Raw genomic sequence first — 16119 nt, forward strand, 5'->3', positions numbered from 1 at the left:
ATATATAAAAAAAAACTCATAACTATATTATCAATTCACATATATCAAAAGAAATAATAACAACAATATAAAAAGTACACAAACATCCACCAAAAAAAAAAAAAAATCAAATCGACTCCCAAAACAAAGATAATTAACATTTATATATTTATTATCAATTTAGTTGGAAAAAAATACATTGGAAAAAAAAAAGTCATATAGAGAAGAAAAAAAATACTCACAAAAAAATATAAATTAAAAAAAAATATATAAACAAACCAATTTAAAATAAGTTTGGACTATTGGCAAATAGAAAGAATAATCATTGCATCATTATATTTGGGGAAGAGTTGGCTTGGCCGGGCTGAAAAAAAGATTAAATATTGAGTATTTTAAAGAGAGAATTGTATTGAATTTTTAATTTGATTTGATTTTTAAAATTTTAGATTTATATTATTTTCGAAAAAGGTGAGTAGGATGAAGGTGGCGTACCATATTATTTTGAAATTTAAAATCATAGATAATTAGTGTCTTTATTTTTTTTTATTTGAATTGTTTTGATCAATATTATTTTTGGAAAGAGTGATGGTGACTTATCATATTATTTTGAATTTTAAATTCAAAATTGTAGATAATTAAAGCTTTTTTTTGTTTTTAGATTTTTGACTTAATGAACTAACTAATAGATTTTTTTTATTTGTTTAAAAATTAATAAATTAACAAAATTAATTTAAAAATTTGGAACTTCTACAATCATTATTTTTAAAAAGATCATTTTCTATATATATATATAGATTATTATCTAATTTTTTAAGAATAATAAGATTCAAACATATTGCAATTAATTTTAAATTAATTTAATTTTCTTATGAACGGCGTACTTTAATATGGACTAAAAATTCAACAGTTCATAAATCAACCTAAAGTGGGCCCATAATCACAAGCGAAGTATTCTCCCACAAGTAATGCTAGTCAAGCAAAGATCATTTTTGGCAATGATCATCGTCAAACGATAAGTTCTTGTGCTGAAAGTTTTCATTGACTTTGAGACTTTTCAATTATTATTAAGGAAATATTATGATACAACCTCTTTTAAATGTGTGTATTATATATGTATCTTATAATTAAAAAAATGATATAATTTTATATTTTTTAAGTTATAATTAAAAAAAAAAAATAAAAAAAAAATATCATAACGAAACACAATATGAGTCCTAACTAAAAAACTTATGTTATAACTAAAATAATATCATAACTACAGAAAAAAAAATGACATAATTAAGAATACATATAATACACTATTTTTAAGGGTGAATATGTTAGAATTTCCCCTATTATTAATATTTTAAGTTTGCAAAATTGTTATTTATTCAAAAAAATTATATTTGAAATAATATGGCCACATAGTATTTTCATAATTAAATAGACATTTTATTTAAAAATAATAAATTTTGTTAGCATAATATTATTCTATAGATAAATTTTACATATTTTTCTATCTACATTACTATCTTTTTTTTAGATCTCGAGCTTAGCCTGGTGATCACCACACCTTAGGATGTGGTGAGAAGAAGATTAAGAATTTGAGTTAATGGAGTAACGGTGATCCTTTTAATTATAATATAATTTTACTAATAAAACTGACATCTTACAATTTTAGTCCAAAAATATAAAAATAATTTTTTTTTAAGTACTATTTATCTAAGGCTTGACTTGTCTAACAAGTAAAATATAGAGATACGTCTTGAGTTTTGTTTGGAATGTAGGTTGGTTTTTTAAGTTTTTTAACTTTTTTAGCCCAAAGTTAAAAAGTCTCGTTTGGAATGAATTTTTTTATTTTTGTGAGAGAAAAAATAAAATAATTATGATTTGAATGTGACATTTTATCTTATTATTTTTTTAGCCTATTTTATCTTTTTTTTTAAAAACTATTTTACCCTTTTAATTCCAAAATTTCACATGCTAAAGAAGGGCTTGGTTGGTTAACCAGATGACTTGTAAGATATTAGTCACCACAAGCAAATATAAAAAAGATAATTAAAAAATATATAAAAACATAAAAATCAATCACTGAAGAAACACAACTCTCTCACATTGATGATAGCGAGAGACTTGCAAATAGAATTATCTTCCCACACTATAAAACACTAATGCTATGGTTCTAAAGTTTTTACCATCAAAATAATCTAAAAAATAAATATATGGTGTAAATGAAGACTTTTTGTGTTGTAATACCTATAAGGGCAAATTACATATACCCCTCGAGGTTTAGCAAAATTACAGATACTCTCTTGAGATTTGAGAAATTACAGATACCCCCTGAAGGTACTATTTGCATAACAAATTAGGGGACAAATTGTTATGAAAATATAAACTTCATGGGGCAATTTGTTATGAAAATATAAACCTCAGGGGGGTATTTGTAATTTTCGAAATCTCAGGAGTATCTGTAATTTAGCTAAATCTCGAGGGAGATATATGTAATTTGCCCCCATTTAATAAATATCATCCGTACAATTTGAATTGTGGACAATTTATTTTTTCTAAACTTGTGGCGTCACTGCTGATAAAATATATGTGAACAATTAAACCCTTTACTCAAAAAATTATTAATTTTATTATTTTAAATCAATCCAATCATATATTATATTTTATTCGCATGTAAATGTTGAATAAATTGGAACACAAGGTTTGGTTTCTGCCTACCACCTCCAAGGTTGAATTTCAAACTCGAGTCGTGAGTTATTAATGACCAACAAAAGCGAGGTAGTTAGCCAATGTCATTTTTATTTTTATTTTTATTTTTTATCTTGGAATTTGAATTTAATTTCAGGAGAATTTTCTAATATCATTTTGGTTACATAGTATAATCGACACAGTTTTCATCCAACTCAATTTTGCATCATACCAATAATATAAATAAAACAGCAAATCAAAACTAATAAATAAAGCAGATTTATTAAAAGCATTCAAAAATGCTATGAATTCAATATATATATCCTGAAATTTACATATAGGATAAGTAAGCTCGTTGCTCTTTCTCTGGAAGCTAACTTCTCTCCGGTTAGAGAAAATTTGAGAGGCCCGTGGGATCGAAAAAAGCCTATTTCAATTATTTTTGAACTATTTATTTTGTATTATTATCAATATATTATATATGAAAAAAATTAAATAATTTTGATAATTGTAACGTTTTTATTTTATCATATTTGTCATAAAAAAAATAAATGATCTATTTTAAAAACATACTTGTCATCTATTTTTTGAAATCATATGTAATAAAATAAAAGATATTATGATTATAAGATCAATCTAATTTTTTCTATGAATAATATATACTGAGAGCTGTATAAATGAATAATTCAAAATATTAAAATGAAACTCGTGGTACACTCTATTGACCCGTTTAGTTCAAGTTCAAAACCCAACCGGTTGTAAAAAAGTAGGTGGAAGGCGACGAAAATGAATCAAAGGAAGAGAAAAATAATCGGTTCAAAAAAACAACGTGGACTGGCACTCACAATTCCAACTTAAACTAGTCATTCATTCCCATATCAGCTCTCTTCAAAATTGTTCTACTTATTTGGCCCCCAAGTTTCCACACCAATCCTAATTCAATCTCTCTCTTTCTCTCCATGAATTTCCTACCATGCTTCCAACTAGCATACCATACACAGTTCTGAGACGTGTTTGGACTGGGCACTTAAAACTACATTATACCCAATCAAGCAAGCTTCTTACACTATAAATGCATAACCCAAAAAGCACTAATTATTATATTCATAACTCATACTTCATATACATCTCTCAGCAATACAAACTCCTACATTCAATGGCCAAACAGCCCAGCCATCTTCTTTTTCTCCTCCTCCTTTCTCTATGCTTCACCATCTTCTTTACCTCCTCCATTCATGCCCGCCCCATCGACGTCCCAAAGCATCCCTGCCATGTCAAGAATGATCATCATCATCGTCATCGTAATCATGATCAATATGATCAAGTTCTTGCTCTCCGCGGGATCAAGAATTCGGGTCCGAGTCCCGGGGAGGGACATTCCTTTGTCAATGACTTGCATAATTGATTCCGTTCCATTTCCAAAGCTTTTTCTATCATCTTTTGTGATTATTTCATTATAAATATGTAATACGTTAGAAGACATGGGTGCATTAAAATTGGGTCTGGTTAGGGAGTTCAGATAGTCCTAGAGGAATTTATGATTTCATGCAAAGCATAAAAATAGCCAAATCTGTTCAATTCTTTTGTTTATTCCTTTGATTCAATAGTATATTTTCACTTGTATTTATTGAAATTGTAGATCTTCCATGGTTCAATGATAATAATATTTTTGAATTCAAATCTCTCATATGGCGTTGTGATTATTGAACTTGCCATATGCTTGTGTTATATATTGTTGGACTTTTTTACAGATTGAATGTCCAGTTTGATTTTGATATAGTTCTATTGAAATTTGGGTCTCTTTTCCAGTTCAGCAAAATTGGGCTCAAGTCAAGTGAAAAGGCCTCATTAGTCCTGTCCAGGCCCAAATTTAAATCCAATATATCAGATTATTTGTAGAAATTCTGGAGATGTATGGACTCAGAATGCCACCTAGGCAAATCCCGGTCTGTCTGAGGGTCAGTTTTCATCTAACTGCTAAGAAATTACAATATAAAATTACAGCATGTTTTTAGTTAAAAAAAATATATATATAAATGAGGCAGTTTCCAGATCCCCTACATTCCCTCCTTGCAGGGGCCTTCGGGTCCACTTTGAGGCCCAGTTTTGATAATCCGAACCGTTCATATTTTTAGATTTATTCAATATATTATACCTGTAAAAAATCAAGTTGATCGGATATCTGAAAGTATGCGTTCAGAAAATTGGGACTACAAACTATTTTTTAATAAACAGTTTTCCGAACACATACTTTATGATATTCGATCAACTTGATTTTTTACAGGTATGATATACTGAATAAATCTAAAAATACGAACGGTTCAAATTATCAAAATTGGGCCTTAAAGTGGGCCCGAAAGCCCTGCAAGGAGGAAATGAAGGACCGAAATGAAGGGGAGGATCCCAATTCGGTGTAATGCCATAGGGAAAAGTGAAAAAGTCTGCAGCATTTTGACCCAAACAGTGAGGGAATGGCAGTGGTGCTTCTTCTTCTTCTTGTTCTTCTTCTTTTGTTTTTCTACTACTGGTTGGTCCCTGTCTCAATAATAATGTCATATGCCATTGATACTGTTCTAGTGTTGGAAGCTCTACCACTGCCCTCCTCGGCAGTCGTGCCACTGAACAATACCAGGACCATTTTTCAGCATGAAGATCCAGTGGTCCTCTCTTCTATAGCATGCCAAAGCTTTTATGTAGGTTGACGTTAATTGTTCACAACTATATATATATATCTTTATAGATGAGTGGATAAGACAGATGCCCCTTTTTTTGGTATGTTATTAGGATGGATGAGATCAACTGAGAGACAATTTTGACTGAGAAGTTTTTTTGGTTTTTCAGGTAATGATTTGATAGCAGTTGGTTATGTAAGATAAATTGATAGAGAAAGAGAGAGAATAAATTATGTATATATTGATGTATTGAATGTTATATTGAGTGTTCTTACAAGGGGAATGCACTCTCTCTTATAGAGAGAATTTGAGCATTGGATGCCCACTAACAGTGTGATGCATTGTACATTATAAAATATAAAGCTAAAGCTATACACTAACAGACATAATCATACACTAGCATGCTAAAGCTAATCATACACTAACAGCCCCCCTCAAACTCAAGGAGGATAGGTACTAGTCAACTTGAGTTTGGAGAGAGTAACAAAACAGGAAAATAGGATAGAAGACACTGTATGAGCGTGTCGAACCGTTGGTGAAGACACTGTATGGTTGTGTCAGACTGTTGTAGGAACTAACCGGAATCAATGTCGGGACAGTTTACGGGGTCATGTCGGACCGTTGTAGAAGCTGACCGGAATCAATGTCGGGACAGTTTACGGGGTCATGTCGGACCGTTGTAGAAGCTGACCGGAATCAATGTCGGGACAGTTTACGGGGTCATGTCGGACCGATGTAAAAGCTGACCGGAATCAATGTCGGGACAGTTTACGGGGTCATGCCGGACCGTTGTAGAAGCTTGTGGTGGTGCACCAAGGAGGCGACTTAGGGAGTGCGCCATGGGATGGCTTGAGTGGTTCCCATGGTGTGTAACCATGCTCACCATGATATATGTATAACCCCCCCTCAAACTCAAATAGGTGTGAAGATAGAAAACTATTTGAGGTTGAAATAAAGTGAGTGATAAAGGGGATCAAGACAGTTTACGGGGTCATGTCGGACCGATGTAGCAGACACTGTGTGGTCGTGGCAGACCGTGGGAGCCCAAAAGATAGAGATATATAGATATATATATCGCACCCTCAAAAGTCGTGCCCAATCTATCAAAAGGTGTGCCATCAAAAGACGTGCCCAATCCATAAAATGGTGTGCCGGACATGATGGCGAGGCGCGTGACTACCTTGGCTTGCGCGCCCGTTTTGTCGTTTGGCGTCAAGTGGCGCGCGATGCGCGTATTGGCCCTGGCTATTTAAACCAAGGTTGAGGCGGAGGCTGTGCAAACCAGTCTGAAACCTCTGAACATTGGCATTCTGAAACACTCTGTAAACATTCTGTAACCAACCCTTCTCTGAAACACTCAGCAACCCATAACATGGCCTCCTCTTCTTCCCGTCCAGCTACCCAGAACATGGCCTCCTCTTCCCGTGGTCTGCTCACGCTCTTTCCAGAACTGAACGAGTCCACAAGAGAAATAACTGGTGCGGTGGCCAGTGAACCTCAACCAAACACCTTTGGTTTTGCGCCGTTGAACTTTCCGATGCGGTCGGTGGAGCAAAAAATGGCGGTGCAAACGGATATTGAGGCCAATCAGTATACATTGAAGTCATGCGTGGAGACCATGACTGCGGTCACAAACTTGTCGCACCGGCTGCAGAGTAGAACAAATGAGGTGCAGCAGTTAAACGCCCAACTGGCTCTGTTCTAGCGCATATATAAGGATGCGCGAGCAGAGATAAGTGCGCTAAAGGCGGAAAGTAAGGAGCTGAAGCGGAAGGCCACCGTGATGTTCCGATTTGAAGGTCCGCCATATGCTGCAGTGGAGGAGTATGGGGGAGTGAACGTCCTCGGCGGCGTGGAAAACACGGAGGCAGCACCGTCAAGGGCCGCTCAGGACAGAGGCAAGAAGAAGAGAACGGCTGCAGAGTAGAGAAGAAAAATCCCACCTGTGGATGTGGTGGTTTGTTTGTATTTTTTTTTTTTTTTTTTTTTTGGTGTGTTTGTGTTTGGTTTTTGTTTTTGTTTTGTTTTTTTTTTTTTTTTGTTTCTGTAAAATTGTGATCGGGGTTGATCCCGTCATGAAAAAAATGATAAGTTTGTAGAATGAAAACCGAGATGGTTTTTTTTTTTTTTTTTTTGCAAGGAAGGGAATCAAAATAAAAAAAAAAATTGGGGATGGTGATGATGAATATATAATGATGAATAAAAATAATAAAGGAGGGAGTGGGGAACAGGGCGAATTGAGAGCACCAATTAAGCTTTATAATAAAAAATAAAGTTTGGGTGGTGGATGGGTGTGATTAAAGAAATTAGAAGTTAGAATAATGAAAAGAAAGGTTGGGCGGTGTGATTAAAAAAAAAGAAAAGGAAGAAGGATAGGAGATAGGAAAGTGCATGTTGCAGAAACAAACGATTGCCGTGAGGTTTGGGCTGGGCCTTTGACCAGACAAAGACTGGCTGTTGCTCTTGGGAATCGATGTTCAAAAGCTGCAAAGGTGAACTCGAGTTATGAAAAAGCTTTGCTTCAAGAGGTGGATGATGATGAAGCAGATTCAGCAGCAGTGGCCATGTGCCCAACAGAGTGGGATGGAAGCTTGACCAAGGGAGCTTATAATAATCCATGTGTGTGTGTTGGGGTGAAGTGTATGAAGCTCTGTGAGAGATAGAGAGAGAGGTTGATGCCGAGAGGGAGAGAGAGCCGTGGGTCTCCTTGGGTTGATGCCAGGAGAGTGTAAAAGAAATTGAGAGAGAGATGTGAAATTGTGTGTTGCTCTGTGGTCATGCATGGTGATCGAGAGAGAGTTGATGAGGGCATGGTTTGATCAGGCCTCCCATGGCTGAAGGGGAGTGAGACTGAAACCGGCAGAGCGGACACCACAGGAGGTGTGGCCGGAGATTGACCTCCAACGACGGCGCCTGGAGGCCACGGGCTGTGAGCAAGCAGCGGTACAGTAATCGAGTCGAAAACACCAAAAATAGCCGACTTGAGAGTGAGTGAGCGAGAGAGAGAGACTTTAGCATTAAAAACTGATTAAAACGATCATTATCATCAACAAATGAAGTTCAGCGATGGCTACAATGGCGTCGAGGGCCAAGATCACTAGGCTTCTCAGCAAACTGACCCACAAAACTCCGAGTTTAGCTTCTGGGTTTCGCTCTAATGGCGCTAGAGGGCAGATTCGGGTCAACCCATTTGGTGTTTCCGGGTTTCCATTATCATCTTCGGCAGCTCCTCTGGAATCGAACGTGATGGGTTCGAAAGATTACGAGGATTACAGGAGATCGCTCTCTTGGTTGGCACTCTTGTTGTTCCCTCTCAGCCCATGGCCCAGATTTACAGGCAGATTGGTGATAAATATGGGGTTGAGTACTCCGAAGCTGAGATATTGAACAGATATATGTGGGCTTATGAGCAGCCTTGGGGTAGATCTAGACTCAGATATGTTAATGATGGGCGACACTGGTTTGATGCTATGGCAGTTTCAGCTGAAGTTGAAGCAGAGAAGCCAAATCCCACCATATTTCTGAGAGCTTGTGAGTTGTTGGCAGTAGAACCTGAAGATGCCGTTCATGTAGGGGATGATCGTAGAAATGATATATGGGGTGCCAGAGATGCAGGTTGCGATGCTTGGCTTTGGGGAAGTGATGTTCATTCCTTCAAAGAGGTTGCTCAGAGGATAGGAATTCGGGTCTGAAAGAGGAATGGTTTCATTTCATTGTATAGAATTCTCATCCTGCTTCTCTTTGTAATAATCAATTGATAACAGACCATTGATAACAGACCACGCTCATCATGCTTTAGCTTGGATGGAATTTCTGATCTTGAAGGTGAAGTTCTGCCATGAAATTTGTTAGAAACTACTGTAGCGCAGCAACAACAAGATCAAGAGCAAGAAGAATAATTTGTGGCAGCGGAGTGAAGGTATGGGTAGAGGTCCAGCGGGCAGCCAAGGCGAGGCTGCCGCCCGCCGGTGAAGCAGAATGATTAGGTTGTTAACTTAGCTCTGATACCATGTAAGATAAATTGATAGAGAAAGAGAGAGAATAAATTATGTATATATTGATATATTGAATGTTATATTGAGTGTTCTTACAAGGGGAATGCACTCTCTTTTATAGAGAGAATTTGAGCATTGGATGCCCACTGACAGTGTGATGCATTGTACATTATAAAATATAAAGCTAAAGCTATACACTAACATGATATAAAGCTAAAGCTATACACTAGCAGACATAATCATACACTAGCATGCTAAAGCTAATCATACACTAACAGGTTAATTTTTTTATTTGCATAATTTGGAGAACAAACTAATGTGACTTTGACTGGCAAATAAAATTTAAAATCACTTCTACCCAACATAGAATGACAAGTTAAATTGTGGTAAGTAATTAAAAAAAAAAAAAAAAAAACCTCTTCTATTAAGCCTGTTTCTTGTTTATCTTTTCAATAGGTAGTGTGGCTAAGTAACAAAATTCAAACTTCACTGCTATTACTCCACTGCTAGCCGTGTTTTTCCACTTTTCAGACCAAAATTATATTCAAAAGAGCTACCAACTTACCATTAATTTTATTCTTTTGATTTATAGTTAGAAAAAGATATTGATCCCCTTCATTGTGATTTCTACTTTCTTGTACATAAACTCAGTGAGCAAAAGCTTTGGACAACTAACACATCTCCCAAACAAATTTGAATTTTTTCCCCCAAAATTCACTACATTGATCTTCTACATTGTCATCTTCATATCTCACGTGTACTTCGTGTATTTCATGATACGAAGAGATACATATGATCAATAGCCATAGGAGTAACCCATATAGTTATATCGAGACCGAATATTATGGTTATTATACTTAGGATCTCCATAGTCCATTGCCTTTATCACAACAGCTTCCCGACGACCATCCTGTTCCTGAACTGCACCAAACACAATCTCATTTGTCTCACAACTTTGCTCGTAATAAGTTTGAGGACCGGATGAGTAATGCCTCTGATGATGCTGTTGCTGCTGCATGTGCTGCTGCTGTTGGTGGTGGAGACGACCGCCATTCCACCCACTGTTAAATGCCTGACTTTGCTTGAATTGGTGGTTCTTTTCAGTGTCCTTAGTCATATACGGGTAGGCATTTCTGGGTGTTGGGGTTCGGGTATCTAGTGCTGGAGGCTCATCTTCACGTGGAATCACATAGCTCTCTTGCATTGGCCAAGTATTTGAATGCTTGATCGGTTGCTGGTAATATTGCTGCTGGATAGGACTGTGGTGGAGTGGCTTCTTCCTACCTGAAAATAAGCTCGTGAATATTTCAACCACAGATGAGCCGGTGTTGAGGAAAAGTCTACCCAATGAACCAAACAAACCCTCTTCTGCCTTCTCCGATTCATCTTCAGCTGGAATTAAGGGCGGCCTGACAGGTTTAAAAGGTCTTTCATGAGGCGCGGGTGGTATGCCTTTTCTGATTGAAGTTTCAGAATCCTACAATGAAAAATATGTAATGTGTATAAATGATTTGAGTTATAATTTTCTCTTCTTTTACTCCATATGTAACGTCTTAATGAAATTTCAGGTAAAATTTGGATCCCTAGAGAATTTTATTTCATATGCGGAACCATTAAGCAGTAATACATGAAGAAACAAAGTACCAACAAAGGCATGGATTACTCACACTGTGGGATGAAAACAAAGCTCTGACTCTACGCTGTAGCAAGGCAAGCATGTAACCAAAGAACACAGCCGCAACAAGCACTGCTATCCCTGCAATCATGAACAATGTCTCATCATTCATGGTCTTAACAAAAGAGAGATTGGTAATGAGTTTGTGACAATCGGCTTTTACCTAAGTTGAGATTCCCATCGTACTGATAAGTACAATCATCTTCACGGAGTTGGATCTCACGAATTGCCTGGTTTCCTCGATCCACAACCAAAAGAGAGCAGCTACTTCCGATGTAAGCCACATCAAAATCATTTGAGAACTTTGCATCTTCACTTGGACCATCAACGTGACCTCCTCCTCGGCCCCACTTCCCTCCTGCAATAGTGACAACCCCTGCATACAGAAAATACCAGACTTCAAACTTCCAAGTGAAGTGTACAAAGTTTACCTCCAAATCTCTGAAACTAAAATAGAATTTTGGTTTGTGTAAATGAAATCTGAGTTTACCTGCATCACTGATCTTCCTAATTGCCATATTCAAAGTGTCTGCGACATAGATATTTCCTCTGTCATCGACAGTAATCCCTTTTGGGTGGTACATCCTAGCCTCTCTTGGCTTCCCATCCACGTGCCCAGAGTACCCTTCAGGTGATCCAGCAATCAACTTGGGCCGACCATCTGGATATCAACCATTCATTTCAATGAATAAAAATAGGGGAAGAAGAAGCGAGAATCATTAGCCATAATACACATCCGAATGATGCTTGTTTGTAAGAATCTTGCTTGTTTGATTTGTTTAACCAAAAGATTCTAATGAACGTGTAAATTTGAAACCAACAGAATGGAAAAAAAAAATGCATTGAGTGTTGAATAAGAAAAAGAATATGAAATGAATCCAGAGAAGAATAAAGAAGTTACGTGTTCACCGGAGAAATTGGTCTAAAAAAAAAAAAGAAAAGAAAAGAGATGGAGACTTTTATAAAGATGGCACTGGTCCTGCAGAAACATAACTAACAAGACCGACTAATTAAAAAACAGCGGAGTCTTCTGCTAAACAAAAGCAAGTTATACCCAGTTTATCAATGTTCATGGTACAAAGTATTGTGTGCCAGATCTTTTAAAAAAAAAAGAAAAAGGGAAAAAGAAAGAAGAAAAAAAAAAAAAAAAACTGAATGTGTGTAAAAGAAGATCTTGATAGCTTCAGTTAAAATTCTTTCCCAAGGCTAACCCCAAAAAAAAATAATAATAACAAACAAACAAACTAACAAACAAATCTCTTAATGAATGACTACAATTGGCAGTTTGGGAATAATTTTCATAAAGATATCAACACCACAACTCAAAAAAAGAAAAAGAAAAAGAAAAAAAAGAAAAAAAAAAAAAAAAAAGAAAGAAAAAGGATTCAATTTGGAGATACTTCAAATTCAACAGCGGAAATCCAATAAAGCTAACTTGCAAGCCTTTCTTCAAATTAACCTAGGACGACACATATAACTTAAAAATCAATAGTACGGTTATACCAAAATGAACATTTACACACAAAATTATCACGAAAGAAAAAACAATTGGGTTTCACAAGCCGATCAACAAAAGAGGGTTGGCCGTGTTGCATAAGCATGCATACCAACATTCACAAACACAAGAATACAAGAATAGACTAAAACTAGTTTTTCAAAATATCCAAAGGCCTAATCTTAATCTTTTGGATAAGAAAAAAAATAAAATAAAATAAAAGCAAAACAAAACAAAACTGAATCTAAAGAAGAATAAAGAGAAATTTGGTCGGTCAATGAAGAAACTTGGTCTGAGAGTAAAGTGAAAGTTCACAAATCTCCAAAACAGAGTGAAAAGGCCTAATGTACTTTTAAAAGTGAACTCTTCTTCTAAACAAAAGCAAACATAAGACACATTTCCAAAAGTTTATCATAATGAAATTTACATTCTCAGAGAACTTAGCTTAAAGAGAAAAAGCTATCAACTAAAGAAAATCACCAAAAATTGGGTCAAATAGGATGTTTGCGTATAGTTTAATTAACAAATCAAAAACCAAACAAATCACAATTTCAAACCTTAATGTTGTGTTTGGTTGGGAGATTTGAGGAAGGATTTGAAAAGAAAAAATAAAAAACATATAAAATATACCTATATTTTATCTAATTTTATACTACTTTTCCCTTTTCCTTTTCAAATCCATTCTCAAATCACCCACCAAACGACAGCGCAAATAGAAAATTTTTAACTTACATCGAGACAACGGAGTTGAAATCTTGTAAATGTTACTGTTTTCAGAATCCAAAACCAGAAGCTCCCCAGATGGAGACACTTCAACAGAGTATGGATCAATTCCAAGTTTGCTTCCATCGAAGACCGTCTCGACAGTGTATCCACCTTCAAATTTCATCATCGAACGGCTAGAAATCGCTGATAAAAACCAAAACCCATAAAAATAAACTTGTCAAAGAAACAAAAACAGAGAAAGCATCGAAATGTGAGATCAGGGGAAGATCTAGACCTGTTTTGGGGGTGGGTTTTAGCGACCACAACCATTTAATGAGAGCAGAGACAACATTTGAAACAACCCCACTAACGATTTCTGCAAATGTATGAAAATGATTGAGAGTTTGTGAGATTATGAAAAACTAAAAAAGAAATACAAAATGTGCTAGCTAGGCTTGTACTACTCACTTGCAGGAGGTGTGGCTGAAGCTAATGAGAACCCAGAAAATAAAACAACAAAGATGAGAAGTGATATGACAAAGTTCCTCCCCATTGTTGTTGTCATAAACAAAAAAACAAATGTGATTATATTAGGAGGTTCAAGCTCTGCATTTTGAGAGAGAGAGAGAGAGAGAGAGAGAGAGACAGAGAGGGGGTGGGGGGTGTGGGAGTATGTGATAATGGAGGTTTTTTTAGTGGGAAGAGTAGTGAAACAGAAGGGTGGGGGAGCTCTGCTCAAGGTAAAAATGAAAAAAAGCGAAGGAAAGAAGGGTCAGATGCTCTGTTTTCGTCGCATAATGAAGTTTAATTAATTAATTATATTTACTTACAAACAATTTATTTATTTTTAAAGAAAGTTAAAGGTTAAAGAAAGAAGGGTCAGATGTTCTGTTGTTTGTTTTTTTTTTTTTTTTTTTTTTTTTAGATCGGGAGCTATGTTTTCGTCTTACAATGCAGTTTAATTAATTATATTTTGAAAAATAATTTTTTCCCTCAATTTTGTCTCCCGAACTCCTTGATTGCTCAAAACGACGTCGTTTTGGATAATTTTTTTTTTTTCTTTATGCAGGCCTGAGAGAGGGAGAGGGAGAGAAAGACAAAGAGGGAGAGAAGAGAGGAAGAGAGGAGAAGAGAAAGAGGAAGGAAAGAGGTAATGGAGAGAAGAGAGGGCCCCTTCGCTTCTGCCGTCGGCCGATCGTCGCAGTTCGTCGACCGATCGTCTCTGCCCCGCCTCCGTCTTTGCCTCTACCCCCTACCCAGCCCGGTTGATGTTGGCCTCTCCAGTCCTTCTTCTTCTTCTTTTCAAATTCGGGCGATTCGGGAGGCTCTTTTCGAGCTACATATCACTTCTGTTATATTTTACTGATCCGGCCACCAAGAAAATAAGATAAATATAATTTGCCACATTTATTTTTGATAATGAGGCACACCTATTAATTTGTGTATGACAAAATTCTAAAATAAGAATTATATGCAGGTAAAAAAAATAAAAAAATAATTATTAATACATAAAGGATATATTGTTAATAATTTTTTTCCTTTCCCCCAATTCCAAACCTGGCCTTCATGGTAGTGGATAACGGGAACAGAGTATGCGATTAGTTAGGAATAAAAATGTAAAAAAAATATTTGGTGATTCGAATGTGTATGGTCCGAAAGATTTGAATATATTAAAATGACGTCGTTTTATATTTAAAATCACATATTCAAATTAAAAAAAATTTGAATGTAATGGGTCGTTTGGTAAACGTTTTAGACTAAAAAATCACAAAATGACCAAAAGAAAAAAAAATTAAAAAATCACAAAAGACAAATTAAGTAAAAAGACAAAAAAAAAACATAATTTCAAAGCCAAAAAGCCAAACAAGAATACCAAACGACTAAAAAAACTCAGGTTAAAAAAGTCAAAAAAATTAAAAAACCAACTAAAAAAGTGGTTGGCAAACTAACACTTAAGCCTCGTTTGGCAAGTGCCCATTTTAGTTAAAAAGTTAAAAAGTTACTAAAAAAGCTAAAAAGCCAACAACTTATATAAAAAAGTCAAAGATTTTATTTTCTTTCTACTTTTTGCACATCTTTTCGTAAAAAGCTAAAAAATCATCCTAAACATACTAATTTTTTTTACATCACATTTTAACTAAAAAATTAAAAAATTACCAAAAAATCTATTTCGAAACGAGCCCTTATTATTGTTGAAAATATAATTTGTTAGCCTCCGTTTGGGAAGTGAGTTAACTTTTTGATTTTTTTGGTTATTTTAGCCTGGGCTAAAAAGTTTGGTTTGGGAAGGACTTTTTGACTTTTTTTATGAGAGAAGAATGTAATGATTATGGATTGGATGTGATATTTTATTTTTTGTGGTTAAAATAATCTATTTTATTTTTTGTGATTAAAATAGTCAAAAAAAATCCGTTTAACTCTTGCCAAACGGAGCCTTAGTAGGACGGCGTGCCTCTAATCAACGTACAACCAGAAGGCCCAAACAGCGTCAGAGAACTCGTTCAGCACTTGATGTGAGCAGTTTTGGACTTTGCTAGACATCATGCCTTTGTGTTTGTTGGAAAACTTTTTATAAAAATAAAAGAAATAATAATAAAAAAAGGAAAATTTTAAAATCTGTAAAAGAATTTAAAAACTAATTATAACATATTGATAAATTTTTATTAATATTAATAATTATAATTATAATTATATTTTTTTATACATATGTAATAATTTTTTCAAATTAATGTGATTGGTAATTTTTCCAAATGGTATCCAAATATAGTTTTACATCAAATACATTTATATATATATATATATATATATATATCGTGTCATTTTTTATTTTATTTAAATTTTTTAATTTTAGTTGAATTAGACCATTTTAAATAATTGACAGAATAATTATAAAATTCATCTATTGTTCTAAAGTATGCCTTT

The 16119-nt window shown here is 34.9% G+C and overlaps 2 protein-coding genes across 3 annotated transcripts; one reads left to right on the forward strand and one right to left on the reverse strand.

Moving 5' to 3' along the window:
- Nucleotides 1–8393: 8393 nt before the first annotated feature.
- Nucleotides 8394–9019, forward strand: LOC114262495 (uncharacterized). Its single transcript, XM_028202854.2, has 2 exons — nt 8394–8617; nt 8665–9019. Exons 1-2 carry the CDS (start codon nt 8394–8396, stop codon nt 9017–9019), a joined length of 579 nt encoding a protein of 192 aa, XP_028058655.2.
- Nucleotides 9020–9883: 864 nt separating this feature from the next.
- Nucleotides 9884–13993, reverse strand: LOC114289319 (uncharacterized). 2 transcript variants are annotated; one of them, XM_082900232.1, is made up of 8 exons: nt 13666–13962; nt 13493–13573; nt 13225–13401; nt 11488–11658; nt 11161–11373; nt 10990–11078; nt 10685–10799; nt 9884–10606 (listed from the first exon to the last, which is right to left on the reverse strand). In XM_082900232.1, exons 1-8 carry the CDS (start codon nt 13760–13762, stop codon nt 10119–10121), a joined length of 1431 nt encoding a protein of 476 aa, XP_082756358.1. In that variant the 5' UTR covers nt 13763–13962; the 3' UTR covers nt 9884–10118. The 2 variants fall into 2 exon arrangements, with proteins under 2 accessions (XP_082756358.1, XP_028088826.2); XM_028233025.2 differs by having other exon boundaries at nt 9884–10799; nt 13666–13993.
- Nucleotides 13994–16119: the final 2126 nt, after the last annotated feature.

The sequence above is a fragment of the Camellia sinensis genome, chromosome 1, assembly GCF_055761805.1.
Source record: "Camellia sinensis isolate YWXY chromosome 1, ASM5576180v1, whole genome shotgun sequence".
NCBI lineage: Eukaryota > Viridiplantae > Streptophyta > Magnoliopsida > Ericales > Theaceae > Camellia > Camellia sinensis.